The sequence below is a fragment of the Heterodontus francisci genome, chromosome 3, assembly GCF_036365525.1.
Source record: "Heterodontus francisci isolate sHetFra1 chromosome 3, sHetFra1.hap1, whole genome shotgun sequence".
In the NCBI taxonomy this organism is placed as follows: domain Eukaryota; kingdom Metazoa; phylum Chordata; class Chondrichthyes; order Heterodontiformes; family Heterodontidae; genus Heterodontus; species Heterodontus francisci.
Window position 1 is genome coordinate 175,064,580 of NC_090373.1, and position 23,720 is coordinate 175,088,299.

At 42.4% G+C, this 23,720-nt stretch overlaps 1 protein-coding gene across 4 annotated transcripts in view; it reads right to left on the bottom strand.

The window, feature by feature from the left end:
* Nucleotides 1–16,711: 16,711 nt before the first annotated feature.
* fosl2 (FOS like 2, AP-1 transcription factor subunit) overlaps nt 16,712–23,720 on the bottom strand; it is a 30,198-nt gene continuing 23,189 nt past the window's right edge. For 3 of the 4 annotated variants that reach the window (XM_068027714.1, XM_068027704.1, XM_068027712.1), the window contains one exon: nt 16,712–22,184. In XM_068027714.1, the coding sequence (XP_067883815.1) occupies nt 21,663–22,184 (522 nt within the window). In that variant the 3' untranslated portion in view covers nt 16,712–21,662. The remainder of the gene's footprint in view (nt 22,185–23,720) is intronic. The other variant, XM_068027709.1, reaches the window with a different exon arrangement.

Below are 23,720 nucleotides of genomic sequence, written 5' to 3' on the forward strand. Positions count from 1 at the left end.
AGGGTGAATCATAGAGAATTGGGATATCACAGGGTGAATCATAGAGTATCGGGATATCACAGGGTGAATCATAGAGTATCGGGATATCACAGGGTGAATCATAGAGTATTGGGATATCACAGGGTGAATCATAGAGTATCGGGATATCACAGGGTGAATCATAGAGTATCGGAATATCCCAGGGTGAATCATAGAGAATTGGGATATCACAGGGTGAATCATAGAGTATCGGGATATCACAGGGTGAATCATAGAGTATCGGAATATCCCAGGGTGAATCATAGAGTATCGGGATATCACAGGGTGAATCATAGAGTATTGGGATATCACAGGGTGAATCATAGAGAATTGGGATATCACAGGGTGAATCATAGAGTATCGGGATATCACAGGGTGAATCATAGAGTATCGGAATATCCCAGGGTGAATCATAGAGTATCGGGATATCACAGGGTGAATCATAGAGTATCGGGGTATCAGAGGGTGAATCATAGAGTATCGGGGTATCACAGGGTGAATCATAGAGTATCGAGATATCACAGGGTGAATCATAGAGTATTGGGATATCACAGGGTGAATCATAGAGTATCGGAATATCCCAGGGTGAATCATAGAGTATCGGGATATCACAGGGTGAATCATAGAGTATCAGGATATCACAGGGTGAATCATAGAGTATCGGGATATCACAGGGTGAATCATAGAGTATCGGGATATCAGAGGGTGAATCATAGAGTATCGGGGTATCAGAGGGTGAATCATAGAGTATCGGAATATCCCAGGGTGAATCATAGAGTATCGGCATATCACAGGGTGAATCATAGAGTATCGGCATATCACAGGGTGAATCATAGAGTATTGGGATATCAGAGGGTGAATCATAGAGTATCGGAATATCCCAGGGTGAATCATAGAGTATCGGAATATCACAGGGTGAATCATAGAGTATCGGGATATCACAGGGTGAATCATAGAGTATCGGAATATCACAGGGTGAATCATAGAGTATCGGAATATCCCAGGGTGAATCATAGAGTATCGGAATATCCCAGGGTGAATCATAGAGTATCGGGATATCAGAGGGTGAATCATAGAGTATCGGCATATCACAGGGTGAATCATAGAGTATCGAGATATCAGAGGGTGAATCATAGAGTATCGAGATATCACAGGGTGAATCATAGAGTATCGGGATATCACAGGGTGAATCATAGAGTATCGGGATATCACAGGGTGAATCATAGAGTATCGGCATATCACAGGGTGAATCATAGAGTATCGGGATATCAGAGGGTGAATCATAGAGTATCGAGATATCAGAGGGTGAATCATAGAGTATCAGGATATCACAGGGTGAATCATAGAGTATCGGGATATCACAGGGTGAATCATAGAGAATTGGGATATCACAGGGTGAATCATAGAGTATCGGAATATCCCAGGGTGAATCATAGAGTATCGGGATATCACAGGGTGAATCATAGAGTATCAGGATATCACAGGGTGAATCATAGAGTATCGGGATATCACAGGGTGAATCATAGAGTATCGGAATATCCCAGGGTGAATCATAGAGTATCGGGATATCAGAGGGTGAATCATAGAGTATCGGAATATCCCAGGGTGAATCATAGAGTATCGGCATATCACAGGGTGAATCATAGAGTATTGGGATATCAGAGGGTGAATCATAGAGTATCGGGATATCAGAGGGTGAATCATAGAGTATCGGCATATCACAGGGTGAATCATAGAGTATCGGCATATCACAGGGTGAATCATAGAGTATTGGGATATCAGAGGGTGAATCATAGAGTATCGGGATATCAGAGGGTGAATCATAGAGTATCGGAATATCACAGGGTGAATCATAGAGTATCGGAATATCCCAGGGTGAATCATAGAGTATCGGAATATCCCAGGGTGAATCATAGAGTATCGGGATATCAGAGGGTGAATCATAGAGTATCGGCATATCACAGGGTGAATCATAGAGTATCGAGATATCAGAGGGTGAATCATAGAGTATCGAGATATCACAGGGTGAATCATAGAGTATCGGCATATCACAGGGTGAATCATAGAGTATCGGGATATCAGAGGGTGAATCATAGAGTATCGAGATATCACAGGGTGAATCATAGAGTATCGGGATATCACAGGGTGAATCATAGAGTATCGGGATATCACAGGGTGAATCATAGAGTATCGGCATATCACAGGGTGAATCATAGAGTATCGGGATATCAGAGGGTGAATCATAGAGTATCGGGATATCAGAGGGTGAATCATAGAGTATCGAGATATCAGAGGGTGAATCATAGAGTATCAGGATATCACAGGGTGAATCATAGAGTATCGGGATATCACAGGGTGAATCATAGAGTATCGGAATATCCCAGGGTGAATCATAGAGTATCGGGATATCAGAGGGTGAATCATAGAGTATCGGCATATCACAGGGTGAATCATAGAGTATTGGGATATCAGAGGGTGAATCATAGAGTATCGGCATATCACAGGGTGAATCATAGAGTATCGGGATATCAGAGGGTGAATCATAGAGTATCGAGATATCAGAGGGTGAATCATAGAGTATCGGAATATCACAGGGTGAATCATAGAGTATCGGAATATCCCAGGGTGAATCATAGAGTATCGGGATATCAGAGGGTGAATCATAGAGTATCGGCATATCACAGGGTGAATCATAGAGTATCGGGATATCAGAGGGTGAATCATAGAGTATCGAGATATCAGAGGGTGAATCATAGAGTATTGGGATATCACAGGGTGAATCATAGAGTATCGGGATATCAGAGGGTGAATCATAGAGTATCGGGGTATCAGAGGGTGAATCATAGAGTATCGAGATATCAGAGGGTGAATCATAGAGTATCGGAATATCACAGGGTGAATCATAGAGTATCGGGGTATCAGAGGGTGAATCATAGAGTATCGAGATATCAGAGGGTGAATCATAGAGTATTGGGATATCACAGGGTGAATCATAGAGTATCGGCATATCAGAGGGTGAATCATCGAGTATGGATATCAGAGGGTGAATCATAGAGAATTGGGATATCACAGGGTGAATCATAGAGTATTGGGATATCACAGGGTGAATCATAGAGTATTGGGATTTCACAGGGTGAATCATAGAGTATCGGGATATCACAGGGTGAATCATAGAGTATCGGAATATCCCAGGGTGAATCATAGAGTATCGGGATATCACAGGGTGAATCATAGAGTATCGGGATATCACAGGGTGAATCATAGAGTATCGGAATATCCCAGGGTGAATCATAGAGTATCGGGATATCACAGGGTGAATCATAGAGTATCGGGATATCACAGGGTGAATCATAGAGTATCGGAATATCCCAGGGTGAATCATAGAGTATCGGGATATCACAGGGTGAATCATAGAGTATCAGGATATCACAGGGTGAATCATAGAGTATCGGGATATCACAGGGTGAATCATAGAGTATTGGAATATCCCAGGGTGAATCATAGAGTATCGGGATATCACAGGGTGAATCATAGAGTATCGGGATATCACAGGGTGAATCATAGAGTATCGGAATATCCCAGGGTGAATCATAGAGTATCGGGATATCACAGGGAGAATCATAGAGTATCAGGATGGGAGATAGCTCGGAGGTAATGATGAGGAAACGGATGTTTCTCCTGGGGGTTGGGGCGGGGAGGAGCAGAAACAGCTGCCTTGCTGAGGTACACAAGGACCAAGAACTCAGCAATCTGCTCTTTAAAAATGCTACGAATCAGGAGCACAGATCTCATGAGCAGACAGCGAAGACAGTCTACTCCCACATGTTGCAGATACTGGATAAGTCCACGTACCACATACATCTTAAAGGAGAAATCGTATGATACGAAGGTACTTGCAGCAATTCAGGAAATTTCTAAATCATTGATATGCCAGGAGGATGTCCTCAGGGCATTTGTTGTCTTCAGCATCAACTTTTTTTTATTCATTTGTGGGATGTGGGCATCGGTGACCAGGCCAGCATTTATTGACCATCCCTAATTTCCCTTGAGAAGGTGGTGGTGGTGAGCTGCCTTCTCAAACCACTGCAGTCCTTGGGGTGTAGGTACACCAACAGTGCTGTGAGGAAGGGAGTTCCAGGATTTTGACCCAGTGACAGTGACAAAACAGCGATATAGCTCCAAGTCAGGATGCTGTGTGGCTTGGAGGGGAACTTGCTGCCCTTGTCCTTCTAGGTGGTAGATGTTGTGGGTTAGGAAGGTGCTGTTGAAGGAACCTTGGTGAGTTGCTGCAGTGCATCGTGCAGATGTGTTCACACTGCTGCCACTGTCGGTAGTGAAGAGAGTGACTGTTTAAGGTGGTGGATGGGGTGCCATTCAACTGTCCTGGATGGTGTTGAGGTTGTTTTGTCACTTGCCGATAATGTCAATCATAGACTCTATTTTTATCCCAAAATAAAATACACCAATACGTTTCTTTAATAAACAACAAAATTATTATAGAACTTGTCTTAACCAGTAACAAAGCAAAGCATTAACACACAGATTGAAATATGAAAGTTCCCTTTTTATCTTAGCCCCTCACACACATATACACACACATATACCGTTAACTGAAAAAATAAAGAGATTTACTCTTTAGAGGTCTATTACAAAAAATACAGACAAAAAAAATACTTTGGCCAACTATTTGCTAATTCTTGAACAAATCTATTTCTGTAAGAAATATGGCACTGCCCACTCTGTCAATATAGTCTTCCAAGTGAGGTATTGGGTAGGAGTCTGCCTTTGTTATTGCATTCCGTTTTCTGTAGTCTATGCAAAGTCTAGTTGAACCATCAGATTTAGGCATAAACACCACTGGGGAACTTTGACTGGGTTCAATTAGGTGGTTTTCCAGCGTGTATTGGATTTCTGCTTTTACCCGGGCTTGTTTCTCTGGACTAAAGTGGTAAGGATGCTGTTTTATAGGAATGGATTCCCCTACATCCACATCATGTACGGCTAAGGTTGTACATCCTGCTTTGTCCTTGCTTTAAATGCCATGAAGAGCATTGTTAGGTCTTCTCGTTGTTCTGCATCTAAATATGAAAGCATAGTGTACAATCTCTCTAACAATTCAGTATTAGCTAACCGGATAGTAGGAGGTTCAATTTGAGAATTATCTAGGTCTCCTCTGCCTCATTCTCACTATCCCGTTCATCCTTCACTGTCTCCACTACCTGACATACCTGTGCTTGCTTATCCTCCTCCCGGCAATGATATTGTTTCAACATGTTGATATGACACAGCTGATTCTTTTTCTGGCAATCTAGGATGTCAATCAAATAATTTACTTTACCAATTTTTTTGACCACTTTATATGGACCACTGAACCGTGCTTTCAGTGGTTCACCCTGTAAAGGTGGTAATACTAACACCTCATCCCCTGGTTGAAATGTTTGAGTCTTGGCATGCTTGTCTGCCCATTTCTGGATGGTTGTTTGGGAAGCTTGAAGGTGTTCCTGAGCCACTTTGCAGGCGTTTGTGAGCCATTCCTAGTACAGAAGATTTGTCCCTCTTCCAAAAACCTTTCTTTAAACAGTTTTAGAGGACTTCTTATCTCATGTCCATGAACTAATTCAAAAGGACTAAAACCTGTAAACTCGTGAGGTGAATCACTCATGGCAAACACAAAAAATTCTAGGGCTTTATCCCAATCATGGGGATATTCATGACAGTAGGCCCTGATCACTGTTTCGATGGTACTATTCTAAAGCCCCTTATGTCTGTGGGTGGTATGCAGACGACTTTAACTGTGTTATACCCAAATTGACCATAACATCGGAAAATTTTTAGACATAAAATTGGTACCTTGATCCAATTGAATCTCAATCAGTAATCCAGATCTAGTGAAGAACTGGATTAACTTCCCTATCACTACCTTAGCAGAAATTGTTCTCGAAGGAATGGCCTCTGGGAACCGAGTAGCCATATCCATGATAGTGAGTATATATCGGTCTCCCACTTTTGTTTTCAGTAAATGTCCTACAGTCTACGAACAGCCTACTAAATGGTTCCCCAAAAATTGCTATGGGAATTAGAGGTGCCGGTTTTATGGCAGGTTGCAGTTTTCCCACAATTTGGCACGTATGACATGTTTTACAAAATTACACCACAACCTTGGAAAGACCTGGCCAGTAAAAATGTCGACCTATACGTGATTTGATCTTCCAGATCCCCAAAAGGGCCCGCTATAGGAATTTCATGCACTATCCGGTGATACGTAGGCGGTACCATTTATCTGGTGAACAACCGTCCATTCTTCTTGAGGATGTCTCCACTTCCTCCAGAATCCCATCTTTAATCCTTCTGGAATGCCCTTTGCCTCAGCTTCAGTTAGAGCCGATTGTGAGACTTTACTTAACTCTGGATCAGCTTTCTGAGCCTTGATCAAAAAAGGTTTATTAAGCATTTCCTTAGGATTATCCAAATCCCCACAGAAAGTTTCAGATATTCGGCTATCTGACTGTGGTGCCAATTTTACCCATGACATTGGAATTTGTTTAGCCATTGCTCAGGTTACTGCACATGAAGGAAAAATTCCTGGAACCTTTTCCTGCAACTGTTCTGTCTCTTTAACTTCACATAGTCTTTCCATGACCACTGGAGAAGCTACTACCTTCGCTCCGGCCAAATCATTCCCCAGGAGTAGGTCAATTCTGTCTATAGGCAAACTATGAACAACTCCAACAGTTACCGTTCCAGACATGAGGTCACAGTCTAGGTGCACCCGATACAAAGGTACGGGTATATACTGCCCGTCAATACCATTCATTAATACCTTGGCATTCAGTGCACTCTCTGGTGGGAAGGTTATGCCTTTCCCCAACAAGAGTTTGGGTGGCTCCTGTATCCCTCAGTATAACTATAGGATTACACTCATTTGAGGGATAAGGAGCTACTTTTCCTTTTGACAAGAATTCCCTATAACTCTCAGGCATCTTATTCACGACCCCTGCATTCACAGCGGTCTTTTTACTTGGCCTTACAGCGGCAGTCAGAGCTACAGCCTGATCTGTCGTACTCTCGGTCATGGTCCCTTTCTCTACATTGGCCTGTGTATCCCAATAAGTCCCATGGGTTTACCCCACAACTTCCAGCATTCTGCACGAAGGTGACCCACCTTGTGACAATGGTAACACTTAGGCTTGTGGAGCTCACTTCCATACTCAGCTTCTTCCTTTCTGGCCTGAGGAGGAGGTCCTGAGGCATTCCCAGCTGTCCCTTCCTGTCCCTGGCTACTTGCCTTCCTTTCACCCTCCCACCTTCTATCCTTCTCGGGTTTGTGGGGGTCATGGACAAAGGATATGGGCTTATAAACAAGCTCGTAATCATCAGCAAGTTCCGCTGCCTGTCTAGCAGTTGGTTCTCTACAAACAGAGGGAATGAATTTTTAAATTCTTTCAGTAGAATTAATTCCCGAAGAGCCTCAAACGTGGCCTCTACCTTTAGTACCCGTATCCAATGATCAAAATTAATTTGCTTTACCCTCTCAAATTCTATGTAAGTCTGCCCAGACTGTCTCCAGAGTTTCTGCCGGTAAGTTTCAGAGATCAACTCATATGGAGTGAGTATAGCTTTTTTTGCCATCTCATAATACACTTCATTTGGCATAAACTTCATGAGCTCTGCCCATCAACCTGCTTTACATAAGCAGTGTCCAGCTTTCCTTTGGCCACTTCATCTATCTGGCTATTTTTTCAAAAGAAATGAAAAATGCCTCTACGTGCCTTTCCTCAAATTTAGGGAGGGCTTGTACAAACTTAAACAACTCTCCACTGAGTCGTGAGCTGGAGTCAGATCTATCCCCACCAAAATTTTCACTGGAATTAAGACCACACCTTTGCCTTCGTTCCATCTTTTTAAATTCAAATTCCCTTCCTTCTCTTTCACTTTCTCTTTGAAATTCTAGTTCAAGATTTTCCTGCTCAAGTTTTCTCATTTCTATTTCTTTTTCTTTTTCTTTGTCAAGTTCAAGCTGCTTTATCTGCAATTGAATTTTAGCTAATTGAAGTGGCACTATTATCTGGTGCGCCTTCTTTTTCTTCCAGTTTCAAATGTTGTGCTATTGTTTCAATTATGTCTACTTTTTTAGCTCCAGGTTTTAACTCTAACACCAACAGTACTGCCAAATCCTTTAGTCTAAACTTGGTTAAGTTTCTCAAATCACTCAGGGACACATTCTTCTTCCCCAGAAAGGTCGTAGCAACCAATGAAGACATTTCAGTGTTGTAGACTTTACTCTATTGCACAAGAAACCTGTTTTTCTTTCTCTCTCTTTTCAATTATAATTACCTCACTTACAAATGTATGTCGTCGGTGTTGGGTTATCCCGCAAAGACCGAGGTGGGAGAAGTGCACTGTTTTTCTAGCTCCACTTCTCCACAGGTCACAACATATATTAAAATATTTTCCCAGTGTCAGACAAGAATGAGGAAAATTAATTTTGCCACATGAACATTGATTTTAAACTATTGTTGAAGAAAGAACTTGATTTAAAAAAACAATTGGCAACTTTGGCTGGAGAGAGACATTAGCATAACAACAGACAAGTACTTCAAAGGACAAAGGAGCTATTCCCTGCTCCAATTTAATCCACAATGGACTTCTGATTACCAGACATTGAAGCATTCCAGGTTAACTACTAAGATGACCGAATACACAAACAGACGTGGTCAGGCCAGTTTAGTCACATGACTGGCTAACTGTTGGAGTTTTTTTGAATTTAACTTCCAACAGGGATTTTGAACTGTGAAAGCATTTTTCTCCTGAACTGAGAACACCTTTCTCCTATCTGCTCTCATCTTGTTCTCACCAGCTTCGGAAACCATTGAAAACATAAACCCCAAGAGAGAAAAGTCTCCTACAGTGAACAACTTTTAAGAAGAATATTGGGCCCAAATGAAAAGCAAGACTACTTACAAAAGGACTACGGTGAGCTCGAAGCCCAGTCAACAAGAAGCTCTTCTGATATTGCCTCAAACCTCTCCATTTTATTTTTCTTCTGCTCTTTTCTGTCCCTATTTGCATGTGTGTATCGCATGTGCATGCAAGCGTGGGCGCGTCATATATCCATAGGTGTTAACCGTATTAGAGTTTAAGTTTAAGGTTTAATAAATTTCAATTTTCCTCTTTAAACCTAAGAAAGCCCATTTATGATCATTTCTTTGCCTTATAATTGGAAAGTGGTGAACAAGGATTCACCAAAGGGGGAGCTCAAAACACAGTGTGTTTAAAATTAAACCCTGTTACAATACGACTAGGTGATGACAGTAAAAGACCCCTAGGCACCTTTCTCACCTGGTCGTAACCACAGTTACCGATAATGTCAATCATAGACTCTATTTTTATCCCAGAATAAAATACAGCAACCAGGCATCTTTAATAAACAACAAAATTATCGGTTTATTATAGAACAAGTCTTAACCGTTAACAAAGCAAAGCATTAACACACAGACTGAAACATGGAAGTTCCCTTTTTACCTTAGCCTCTCACACGCACACACACACACATACACCAGTTAACTGAAAAAATGAAGAGATTTACTCTTTAGAGGTCTATTACAAAAAAAAAGACAAAGAAAGAATACTTTGGCCAAATACTTGTTAATTCTTGAAGAAAAAGGAGATGAAATAGAAAGATGTTAGATGTCCTTTATTTTGGTTTGGTGCCCCAAATACGCGCAGATGGCTGTCACTGGGATCTTCCGAGTACAGTTCTTGTCTGGCGACTTAGAAGATCAGTTTGGGCAGGCTTTCCAGGAGAAATGCAGCAACAATTTCTCTATTTCTTATGCTCACTTCTAAGAGATTCTCAAAGAGATGGAAAACTGGCAGGCTTTTCAACGGGCTTGAAAAGGCTGAGTTGGGGTTTTTCCTTGGCAGGTTGATTCATTAGCTCCTTTTCAGAATACTGTCAATTCCCCTAACTGCCTGTCCAAAGCGAAACCAAAAACATTTCAAGAGTCAGGCCTCCTGACTCCTATAAATATTGGCCTGTCACTTCTCTATAAATATCTTCCCCAAGTCGAAAAAGCCTCCTGCTCGGTTTTTATCTGAAAATAGGTGCCTTCCAGTGACTGTTGTTTACAAGCCAAGTCCAAAAGACCTTCTGATGAACTCTTTTTAAAAAAATACACAAAGTTCCAGCATTTATGAATTTTTTTTTCAGTTTTAAATTCTCATAAGTTAACAAAAAAAGAAAGCACTTGTAACATGGAGCACAAGTCTTCAGTACTATTGCCGGAATATTGTCAGGGCTTTTAGCCTTTGCATTATCCAGTGCCTTCAGCCATTTCTTGATATCATGTGGTGTTGATCAGAATGGGTGAACACTGGTACCTGTGATGCTAGGGACTTCAGGAGGAGGCTGAGGTGGATCATCAACTCAGCACTTCTGGCTGAAGATGATTGTAAATGCTTCAGCCTTGTCTTTTGCATTGATGTACTGTGCTCCCCCATCATTGAGGATGGGGATGTTTGTGGAACCTCCTCCTCCAGTTAGTTGTTTAATTATCCCACCACTATTCACGACTGGATGTGGCAGGACTGCAGAGCTTAGATCTGATCCGTTGGTTGTGGGATCACTTAGCTCCTTCTATCGCGTGCTGCTTCTGCCATTTGGCATGCAAGTAGTCCCGTGTTGTAGCTTCACCAGGCTGACACCTCATTTTTAGGTATGTCTGGTGTTGCTCCTGGCATGCCCTCCTACAATCTTCATTGAACTGTTCCATAGGACAGCTTTGCTCAGGGCTCTCAGGATTTAATTGGGTCTATTTGACTGCCTCTAATGCAGATCATTAACACAACTAAGCCCAGGTTCTGACCTGGTCAATGACCTGAAATATTGGCCAGGATTTTACAAGCGCAGCCAAAGAATGGACATCGGGAATGGAAGCAGCTGGCACTGACGCTCCCAACCTGATTCCCAATTGCACCGCTATCTCACGTTGCCTGGCCAATTGGCTGCTGGCCGGGGGGGGGTGGGGGGTGCCGACCATTCTGGTGTTGGAGGCGGGCATTTAGGTGACAGCCACAGCAGCATCATCTGAAGCTGACAGATGTGCTAGTGCCATCTTTAAAGGTCTGCCAGCACTGGAACACAGCCAAAGCCCTACTTAAGTGAAGACAGCATTCCCTGGAAACCTCCTCGAGTGAAGCCAGCATTCCTTAGGTGCTCCTCCTCCCTGGAAGACCCACCTCCTGATTGGATGATGCCTATGGCAGGTGGGCATTGCCAATCTGAAGGGCCACTCTCCCAGATTTTTCCTCTAAGTACCTCACTCCACCCCCTCTCAGCCCTTTCAATGCACCCAAATGCCAGCAGCCAGATGACACTATGAAAGCTCAACCCTAAAGCCCTGTGTTATGGCCACGTGGTGAGGGGTGTGGGCGGTCCCCACTGTTCAACTCCCACCTGACTGCAGCAAGTGTTTTTGTAATTCGGGTTTTATTTGCCAAATAGACAGTGACAGATCTTCTTGTAGGTTTGAAACTGAAAAGTAACTATTTATTGAGCAAATATTCACTGCTAAAATGGTCGCTATCGCACACACACGAAGAGACAAACAGAGATAAAAAGAGATAACATTTTCGGGGTTCACGATAAACCTGTTGAATTTTCTCGGAGGTAAATTGTTCTTTTCAAAGTTGCAGGCCTGGGTTGTTTGTAGATTTCTCTGTTGGTTGAAATTTCAGTCTGAAGACAGGGAAGCACTTTCAGGTCTCTGATGCACAAGTGGAAGTGTAGAACTTACAGCAGGACACCTTCTTCTTGGCTTGCTGGGTTTTCTCCCAGCTCTCAACTGGACAGACTTTTGTGATGCATGTCCTGAGCCTTAATGGTCTCACATCTTGCCTCTGTTGGGAGACATAGGTCTTCCTCCCTGTGGTGACCGACAATGGCCCAGTATGTGGCTACTTCTGATCTTCTTTGTTTCAGAAGAACACATTCAATTCAAAATGTCTCTTGATGGGTTCAGGATGGGTGTAATTGACACCTTTTTTCTTTGAATGGACCCTTTGTTCTTACCAGGCAGCAAGTCAGTTTGAATATACAGGCTTGGCCTTCGGCGGCCATTTATTCCAGCACATTGCCCACTTTTTAAAAGAAAAGTATTTTTTATAACTCTTAAATTTGTGTTCTGTGTTTTCAAACGCTGAACTTCATGTGAGCAGAACACCTGCCACCTGAACTCCCCCTCCTCACTGCAAAATGCTGCAACTGCATTGCCCCAGCCTTCCTGTGAAGGCACACAGCCTCACCCGATGGCTGCTGAATGGAACAGTGGCCTGAGCTGCTGCCTCGTTTCTGCCCTGACATACCTGCTGGAGCTCGACGACCCATTGACCCCAATGCCCTGTGACCCCCTTTCACTTTTTTGGAAAATTGGAATGAGGCCATAAAATACCAGTCAATTGCTACTTTAACTGCCTTGAGTACATTTTTCTCAAAACTGCACGCCATTCTGACCAGACTTACTCTCCGCTCCTTGTAAAATCTGGAGCTAATGTGATGTCAGAATTCTGTTTGGATACTACCCCATGTGATTTTACACCCTCCCACCCCAAGGTCATTCTCGAAGGGGCTGGAAAATCTCAGCCATTAAATGAGTATTTCCAGCATTTTCTGTTTTTATTTCAGATTTCCAGCATCTGCAGTATTTTGCTCTTGGAAGTGTGATAATGCCGCTGCCTCCAAGGCCAGAATATGATGGAGCTTCTGGCCTTGGCAATGTAAACATTGGACATGCTCACGCCATGACATAGGAAGGCCGTTAGCTTCACTGAACTGAGGACCATCTCAGTCCTCGAGGGCACTATCAGCATAGTTACAGCCACAAGCCCCATGGTTGGTTGCAACTTTCCTCTGCTGGAGAGGTATAATAGATCATGAGAAAGCAAGAAAAGAGAAAAATCAAAGGCTTTTTGTTTTATGGAGATGGAGTGCATCCTGGACACAGAAAAAAAAAATCACCAGTGACGTCCTAAATGATGACATGTGCTGCGGGCAGTGGAGCGTTCTGTGTGCTTTCTCCTGGGTGCCCTCGTCCTGATCAGAAGATTGATTGCCTCCATTTATTTTCTCTTTTTCTATGAATATGAAGAGTCAAACCCTGTGTAATGGCCAAATGATGATACAACAAGCCACCATCATTCTGGAGACCCTCACTGGATTGTACCATAGCCTAACCCACTCTCTCCCCTCCCAAAATCCATCCAGGCAAAGCATATGGGATACTAGAAGCCTGATAGCTTGTTCTACTATTCTTCCTGTAGCATTCAATGCTTCATTGTACAAAGCACTCAATGATTTCAATCTCTGTGCTCAGATGACTGAAAATAGTCATTACTCATGGTTGCAATGCTGCTCCTGGGTCTCTTATCAACCATCTCAAATGCTCTTGCTAAACAGCGCAGGTATTTTGAACAACACGAACATGCACTGACATGCAGAACAAGATGACTCACACAACCTATCTCCATATTCAGTAAATGCAATCCCTGCCAGTTCATGAAATTAATGGCATTTTCAGATGGGGCCTTTATCACATTGGTGCCAATGACACCCTGACCCCTTGAGAACCAGCCACTGGGAAGAATTAAATTCTCTCTCTCCCCCGCGTGCACACGCACAAACGCACAAAAATGCACTCTCTCTGCTTTTCTGGTTCCATGGGGAAGTTAGTGATTTTGAAACTGCAATATTGGAGGAGTGTCAAGAAGCAGATTGTATTGTCTCTTGGGATATAATCAGACTGCATGGTTTGACTAATTATATACAGAGCACATTGTGAAGTACACACTCAAAATTGATGGACATAATTATTATATACAGTGGCATGCCTAGGGGTCAGTATTAGGACCATCCCTCTGTTTGACCTATATTAATGACCTGGACTTGCTCTACAAGGCATAGTTTAAAAATTTGCAGATATGAAACACAAATATAATGAACGAGGAGGATAGTAACAGACTGCAGGATGTCAGACATACAGTAGACACCTGTGAGGTGATACATTTTGGTAGGAAGAATGGGGAGTGATAATATATTCTAAATGGTACAATTTTCAAGAGGGAGCAGGAACAGAGAGACTGGGGCTGTTTGTATATACATCTTTGAAGGTAGCAGGACAAATTGATAAGGCTGTTTAAAGGCATATGGGAGTACAAAAGTGGGGAAGTTATCCTGAACTTTTATGAAACACTGGTTTAGCTGGAATATTGCATTCAATTCTCCACATCACACTTTAGGAAGGATGTCAAGGCCTTGGAGAAGGTGCAGAAGAAACTTACTAGAATGGTACAATGGACTTGAGTTATGTGAAGAGACTGGGGAAGCTGGGTTTGTCCTCTTTAAGAGTTAAGAGATGATTTGATGGAAGTGATCAAATTTATGAATGGTTTGGACAGAGTAAATAAGAAATTGTTTCCAGTGGCAGAAAAGTCAGTAACAAGAGAACACAGATTGAAAGGTGTTTGACAAAAGAACCAGACACATGAGAAAAACATTATTACACAGTGAGTTGTTGCAATCTAGAATGCACTGTCTGAAAGGGTGATAAAAGCAGATTCAACAGTAACTTTCAAAAGAGAAGTTGATAAATATTTGAAAGGGAAAAAAAATTACAGGGCTGTGAGGAAAGAGCAGGGGAGTGGGATTAGTTGGATAGCTTTTTCAAAGAGCTAGCAGATACTATGGGTTGAATGACCTCCTTCTGTGCTGTATCTTATGATTCTACATTTATTATTTAACATTTCAGCAATGGCTGATTAACAGTAAATGTGATATTACACTGTACATCTTCGAGTCCTAGGCTGGACCTTTAGTCTGTCCAGAGTTAGTGGATTGCAGCCATGGTAGCAATGGAGATGACATCATTGACCTCAAAAGAAAATTCACCAGGGTTCCAGCTGGATTACTTGTGGAAATGGTAGGCACTAGATGTGGGAAGTGAGAGAATGTGTTATGACCCATGCAGTTGAATAGCCACGGGCCAGGTTCACTGGCTACAGATTCCTACTTAAGCTTCGATTGCCACCTTGGCTGAAAGTGAGCTGGTCATGATCAGTGAACCAAGTTCCCATCACTCTGACAGATCACCAACTGTTGTGCCAGTAATATACCGAGGCTCTCGATACCGTCATTAATCAGTTAGCAGCAGGGTTAAATCAGTGGCTTACAGGTGGCTTCTAAAAGGGAGAGCTCTGATTGGTTACCAGCCCCCAGAAAAAGAAAAACAACTTGAATTAGAATTGTACTTTTGATGCAGCTAAAGCCTTTATTAAATGGGGAAAACAGATCCAAATAGGAATCAGGAAGGAGTTGGCTTAATTGGTGGTTTTAAAGGAGGCTTTTGAACCCAAGAAAAAAAAAAGTGCGCAACGCAGGAGAATTCCACAGTGGGATGGGAGGGGTGAAGAAGTGAGCATGGCTAGTGGGCAGGCTGGCACTGACAATGCATTTTTGTACCCACACCTGCAGTGGGGAAATTCTCTGTCGAAACAAAGATTTGTGTGACAAGACAGTAAGGAGGAAGTACAATTCTCAGAGCTGATTTTGAACGTGGCCCCAGAACAAAAGATGGGACAGGAGTTAAGCAGGAAGTCATTCAGTTAGTAATACATTTCATTATAGAATTGCATTAATATAGCACATCACTCCTCTCAAATACCTCAATAACTACTGTTAAAGTAAACAACCATTTTACACACAGCAAGCTTTCATGAACAACAAAGAGATGAAGGAGCACTGGTGGGGTGTATTTTGAGATATGATGAATCTGCATCCAAGGACAGGTTTACCCATGAATCACTCTGTGGAACACACCATAACACAATTTCATTGCAACCCGTTTTCATGCCCTGACCTAAGGACACTGCAAAAGTGGTGTTTCTACAACTGGAGACACTTTAAACTGAATATCATACCAAATGCATTGTTATTCTATTGGAGGACACCGTGAGTGGCATCCATGTACTTGCAGACATATTCTTTTCCTTGCCGAATATTACAAATTAGTCAACGAACTTTCAGAAAATGATTGTAGAATGTGTTTAAAGTCACTTCTGATGGCATTGCCCTTTAATAAAAGTCATCACCTTTGTTTGGCTCAATCCATTAGACTTCAGAAACAATGAGCTCCCACTGTGTGTACCGTATACAAGGTGCACTGCAGAAACGCGCCAAGCCTCCTTACACAGCACCTTCCAGACCTGCAACCTCTATTACCTAGAAGGCCAAGGGCAGCAGACATATGGGAACATCTGCAAGTTTCCCAAGTCACAGATCATCCGGAGTTGGAACTATACCTTTACCATTCCGTCACTGTCACTGGGTCAAAATCCTGGAATTCCCCTCCCAACAGTACTGTGGGTGTACCCGCACCAGATGGACTACAGCACCAAGACCTTTAAGGGCAAAAAATGCTGGTCTTGCCAGCAATGCTCACATCCCATGAACACATTTTTTAAAAAAATGCGAGCATTTCCCTCCTGTCAATATTTGAATCCCAACTCTAGTGCAATCTATTTATGTGACTGTGTAAAACCAAAACTGCAGCACGAACCCACTTCCTGCAACACATTGAAGGGTGTGTGCAATGTCTCAGTGCATCAAGGGGTACAATCAGTGTGAATTAAGACGACAATGATCTAAAATATTGATTTGTTTAATAAATACTGACACATACAATTTTGAATAGCAAAAGTAGACCTGACTGACTTTTTTTTTTCAAAACAATGCTTCTTATATATTTTCTTTTAAAAAAAAAAGTTAAACTTACAGATTTACAATTTCTCATCACGGTCCCTGGGAGATAGATTGCAGATCTCAATAATGCTTTTGGTGCATTCATCCCATTATTACTTATTGATCTGCAGCACAGCCATTGATACACAATGAGGAAGTCTATCACATGACTTCAGGCCCAAGATTGTTCCTTTCTTTTCTGCATTTGCAATATTCACCCTCAACATATTCTAATGGGATCTGGTCCTGTTGACTAACTGAGCCCTGCACTGGTCCACATCCTCTTAACTCATTCTGCCCCAAGATCTCAAATCTGTCAAACTCAACTCCCGCACTCTTCTGATCATCTATAGCCTTTTAAAATACAAACTTGGCATCACAACCACCATTTGACTTGCCTCACCTTCTCTCCTCCTTTTTAGCCTTGGTGGTGCCCTGTACTTGCCAAGTGCGCTGAATAAAGACTGCACCACCCTGTTATGCATAAGGAGGTAAACAAACAAACATTCTCACAAAATCCATGTTAAAAGCAAATAAAACCAGCAAAATCTCCCTGAAATATTTATAATAGTTGGGATCCAACAACATTCCTGAGAAGTCTTCGTTTTAGATCCCACTCAGCACAGTCACAGTGTCCCTCATTGCCCCTTTCTACTGCAAGTACTAATTTAATTCCAGTAATGAATCTTAAGAGTTGAGCATACTGGCAAAAATCAAAAGTTATACTGCTGACTCCGCACCACTCTGCACATGTGCAGAGCTTCAGTCTAAGTACTAATGATAGAATTAAGGTTTGAGATGAGCTGACTGTTGTACTGTTCTCTCTTGAATGCTGACGCTAACCATCACCAGCATCTTCTCGTTCTCAGTTTCCGTCCTTCACTACTTTCCTTTATCTCTACTATGCGTCAGTTAGGCCCATCACACAAATCGTTGTGAATCTGTACTGCTTTGAGGACCTGCAAGGTCTCATTATTCTGGACACACAGTATTGAAATACGGAGACTAATGGGGGCTTGGCCATCCCAACAGTAATTCATGGGTCAATATCTTTGTAACTTTTTGCAAATATACAAAGCAGCAATGACATTCTGGTTGTCACCACTGTCCAATGTCATTACATTGTGCAGCTATTGTGATCACCAACCCACCTCAAAAAGAATCAGTTTTAAAAATAATGAATTGTTGACAAATTCTTCCTTTAAATTCAGTCTGAAATAGAGGTTCTTCTCTTTCCCATGCTTTTTCTCTATCATGTCACTTGAATTCTCTCCACCTGCTCTAACACTGTACATCCAAACACATAGCTTGGCATCTCAAATTGACCTCTGCAGCAGCAAGCAAGAGCAAGGTTAAGTTCAGGGTGAATCAAGTTATTTGGCCCAAGTGCTGCTCGATAATACAACACAAAAGCAGTGCAGTATCCCTGCCTCTGCTTCAACTGAGAACAACCAGCTCAGTATAAGCACAGGGTCCCAGGTAGGGTTCGGTGATCAATGAGCCAGAGAGGAATTTCCTCCAATAGATTTGCAAATGACTCAACTTCAAACAGATGTAAACCCTGCCAAATGTCCAGTGTCTCCAGACACACCAAGATCAGATAGGAAGAGCTTCTTCCCCATCATAACACTTCTCATTTCCTTTTCTAGCTCACATACACACCAAGCTATTATGGTCCTTGCTCCTCTGAACTGGTCTCTTGTTCCTCCAAAAGTTTCAAATCCACCACCCTATACGTACTTCGGCCTCCTCCCCTACATCATCACTATGTCGAAATCAAGACTTATTGGATCATTTACTCTTAACTAATTCTCTCAATTAGTTGGTTTTTAAGTCAATTGGTTTTTAAAATTCAAGCCTGACACTGCCTACTTACGGATATCTTGATTCCCTTTTCCACCATGTTCCAGTCAGCCTTGCTCGTGGCCTGTACCATGAACAGTGGCCCTTCATCCTGGCTTCTCAACAACAAATATATAGCATGACTGCAAGAGCAAACTGAACATAGGGAGTCGCATAGCGCTTGCGTAATTTCCCCGGAACTGATTCTATTGTAAATACTGAGACAAGATTCAGGTCAGAGAAGCCTATCCCAGGCAGGTTATTTTCTGACTTTGCACTCTGGAAGCACAAACTCTGGAAAATGACCCTTTAGGTCCAAGGTTGTCATGGGTAATCTAAACTTGGGATTGTTCTTAAGTATGGAAAATACCATTTGCAGATTTGGAAGCAACAGAGATCAGGAATACACCATTAAATTAGTGGACGTATGATCTGCTGCTCGGAAACAGGGAAAGTTGGGACAGGCTGCAATACTTTGAAGATAAACAGAAACCCTCACAAACTGGAGGCTTGTTAGGGCAATCTGGTTGGTTCTACCTCAGATGGAATACCAAAACAATATTAAAAGTCTTGGATGTAGTAAGAACCACACTCTCAATGGACATTAGTTTCTTCACCCGCTCCCATAAAGTCTTCAAATGTGCGGTGGAACCCACCGTTGCAGTGGAGTAGCGGGTGTAGTTCTGAGGAAATGCCAGGCCAGCACGCCCTTTTCTGATCGACTCAATCAAAAAAAAAACCAGTTCACCTCTTCCCGCTTCTCCAATTGGTAGACCAATCAGGATAAGTTCATCGTGGTGATGGCATAGTTTTTGCTCGATTCTTGCGAAATCTGGGCCAAATGGGAAACACTGCATCACTATCCATTCAATTCACTGTCACCCTCCACATCTCTCACCAACTTCAGTCCTGACCCTGCTGCTCACTGGGAGCAATGCCACAGGCAGTCAATCTAGTACAACATAAACCAGTGTAGCGCTTTTTGTCAAAATTAATTCATTGGAGACCTGCTCTAACTGTAAACAAATTTTCTACTATGATCAGTCTTTTTAATTAAGGAAGTAACAAAGCTATAAATATAAGTAAGAGGACTTTAAATTAAAAAGGGTGGAAAATGTCTGATTTGGTTGTTAATGGCATCTGCACAGAAACCAGGAGGATACTGCAGACTGTCTGCACAGCAGGTGGCTGGGTCCATTCAAGTATAGGGTGGGGAGAAGGCCAGGACTCTCCCTTCCATCGTCCCTCCTTTAAATTCTGTTTACTACACTCATACCTCCCAGCAGCAAGGTGTAAAGAGACAAAAATCAGGCTTATTTTCCACCAGTTGCCAATGGAAGGAAACATTTGCACCTTTGTAAAAAAACTTATTTTCCTCTATCTGACATTGACTTTTCCCCTCACATGACAGACTGGAAGAAAAATGTACTGGGACATTTTTTTTTTTAGGTCAACTAAAAACAGAAATAAAATGTGGGTTTTTAAAAAAAAAAATCCAACATTTTCCAGCCAGAGAGAAAAATAAAACTAATTTCAAATGTTCCAGACAAGGAATTGAGAGTCAGGGTAGCGCTGTCACATACCGGACAGTCCTTTCAGTGAGTGAGCAGCTCAGATATTTCTAAAACCCAAGTCTGGAGAACTAAAGTCTTTATAATAGAAATCAATTCTCTCCACGTCAGTGTGGAGGCACTGTTCGTTATTCTGGAATATTCTTTGAAAGATCAATGCTGATGAGAGAGGCTCCTCAGTCTATCTCAGCATATCCATTCTAGAAATAAATGCTTGCACCATCCTGTCACCTCATCTAACTGACCCTTACATGTGTCAAAAAGCCTTTTGCCTCCACTACCCTATTGAAAGATAATTCCAAGCACTGATCACTGCCTGGAGTTGTCCTGCTGACATTGGCCCTTTCACCAGTTTATCCACAGCCTGTGCATTCTACTGCCTTGGTTTACTTTGAAGTAGTGCTCTTGATTGATCTTTACATAAACGTACACACACACACACACACACACAAAAGGACACCTCTTTTTAACATGGAAGAACACTAAATTCTCCAATCTTGCTCTCATCAGTGGACAAGCAAACCTTAGAATGCGAGCCAAACTCCCACACACTGCCCTACCTTCATCAGGCCTACTATCCTTTATTTTCCAACTCTGAGTTCTGCAGTATATTTCCATTATCAACATAAAATTTAAAAAATTATAAATACCATAGTTAAGGTCAGAAGGCTAAAAGGCAAAAGGGTATTCGGTATAAAGTTGATGGTGGAAGGGCACAATATAAACATCCTACTGGAACATTGCGATACAGTCCTTTTGCTCTATTAATGCTGAAATCCGACAGGGTTTGACAGCAATTCCAGTATTGCAGAAATTTTCATTACATTACTGAGTCATAAGCGTCAAAGTAATTTGTTCTTTACAGTACAAGAATGTCATGTTAAACAGCATTTTTCATTCTAATCCCACTGGAAATAAAAAAAGATTTGCAAATATGGAGCTAGTACAATTTTAAAACTAAAGTATTACATGGTCCAAAAAAAAAAATACACACCACGGGTCACCAAAATGTCCCTGTGTAGTAAATACTTTAAGAAAAAAAAAAAATCAGGAAAATAAAATGTTTCAAAACTGAGTTCAACATGTAGGCATCTTCTCTTTGCTTGGCATCAGCCAATTGTAAAACTGTCCACTGTCAGAAGGGATGATTCGGTGTGTCTTCTCTAAATGCCCTGCCGACAACAGTTGTGGTAACGGCTCCCTTACGACTGCAGTGTCCCCCTGACCGTAGGGTCACCAGCCAACACAGAAAGCCATTGATAGAGCCTACACTCAGTGATGCTGCCACATCAGAGTCCCCCCATCCCACCCCTGTGAGTCTGAAGTGTTTAGAAATAATTCAATGCCATAAGCACCAGTCAGTATAAAGCAGTTCATTTCCATCAAGAGGCAGCCCTTCGCTATCTCCCTCAAGTACCTTACTTAGGCTGCTGGTAACTTCCTCAGAGTGCCAGCAAGGTGGGGGAGTTCAGAGAGTCAGAGGACTGATCCCCACTGCTGCTGCTTCTGCGGTGGGCCTTGGAGCAGGACTCTGAGGGAGGCTCTTGGTCAAGGCTGGGCATGCTGGGATAGGTGAAGACCAGGCTGGCAGCGCACGGAGTGATGTTGGGCGCAGGCGTGGACGTGACCACAACCGGCGTGTTGAGAGGTTCAGCCTCCAGGAAGTAGCTGTTGGCTATGGAAATCTCGGTCACAGGTTTAATGACGGATCTCTGCGTTTTGGACAGGTTGGTGTTGGCCAGCTTCGCATCTTCTTCCGGTTCCTGTTTGACTACCACCGCGTTCGCTGTCCGGCCGGCCCGTGGCTCAGGGGACTGGGAGCACCGCCTGCCGTCATTTCCAGGTGCCATTTTGCAAACTGGTTTGTGAGCAACCAGCATGAACTCCAATTTCTCCTTCTCCTTCTGCAGTACTGCGATTTCTTTCTGGAGATCAGATTTTTCCTCTTCAAGTTTCTCAGTTTCCTGAAAGAAAAAAAAAATCAATATTCTATTTCCCATGTGAGCAAATGAAGCATTTTTGCCTTCCAACTAGCCCTCCTTCTGGGCAAATTATTGGAATGGAGACCAACTTCAAACTCATTTAAATGTGAAATACATCAATATAAGTTACATTTTTCAACAAAGGAGATAATTCATTCTGAATTATCTACACGACTTCAAAACACTAATAGATTTTCCCCTGTCTTTCTACTGAATGATTGAAACTTACCAATCCTCCACACGGCTGTTGGCCCTGGACCAAATCTATTCTGAGTCAAGTGATTTGACCCAGATGACATCGTATGTGCTTCCCCTGCAGTGAATCCCCTATTCCCTGGGATAAGATGGGACTTCGCTGCTTGTCTATTAACACCAGATCTTATACCAGGAAGTGAAATTGAACAGTGTAGAAAAAGCCCCTCATTTCCCCTCACCTTTGCACTACTCCATCCTGACCCAGACTGGCAAACACTCACTCTAGAAGGACATGGTAGTGCAGCGGTAACAACCCTCCTGGATTGTCCTGAACTCTCGAGGAACTAAAGCGTAATCTCCAGGGCACTGCTGCAAGCATAAAACCCAGGAGAAAAGATTTTTTGCTTTAAAGCCCAGCTTTTTTTTTTTCCCATTTTCTTCAAATACTGTTTATTATATACATACACGCATGCATATATACATAGAAAAATCAGAGTGGGAGAATAAGAGGCTCTTTGACAGAGTGTGGGAAGTCGGTGGAAGCGTGGGAGTTGGGTGGTTGGAGGCACAAGGCCATGTGATGAAACCTCCAGGGTAACGTTCAAGCAGAGTTGCCAACCCTAAATAGAAACATTACTGGACTAAATCCAGGAGTATGCGAGTTCAAATCCCACCATGTCAGAGATTTAAAATTCCGTTTTTAAAAAACCTGGAATGATAAAATAAACTAGCGCCATTATGAAGGTTTTGGAAAGTTGGAAAAATCCAAGTAGTTCATTAATGTCCTTTAGAGAAGGAAACCTGCCAACCTTACCTAGCCTGACCTAGTGACACGCCACAAAAATCTGATCAATTCTTAACTGCCCCCTGAAGTGGCCTTGCAAGTCACTAGGTTGCAAAAAAATTCAACTGGGATGGGCATTAACTTATTGCTCGACAGCTATATCCACATCCAGAGAATGGATTGAAAAATAACCAGCAGTCTGATATTCCACAGGACTCCAAATAGAAGCTCAAATCTCTAGTGTTTTATATCTGACCCAATTACAAATCTGAGAGCAAATGATGTGGAATAGGGTGGGAAAGCGTAGATCAGCTATAATCTCACTGAATGACAGAGCAGGTTTGAGGCGCCGTATGGCCTACTCCTATTCCTTATATTTACTCTGGCCCCCATTGCAGCAATCTGTGTTTGACTCATCTTTTGTGCGACACACACTCTAGCCCGTGCGTTATCCTCTTTGTAATGCACTTCACCATCAGCCTTGGATTGATATATTCCGGCCTGCGCTTTATCCCATGTGACGAATTCCAGCCTGTTCA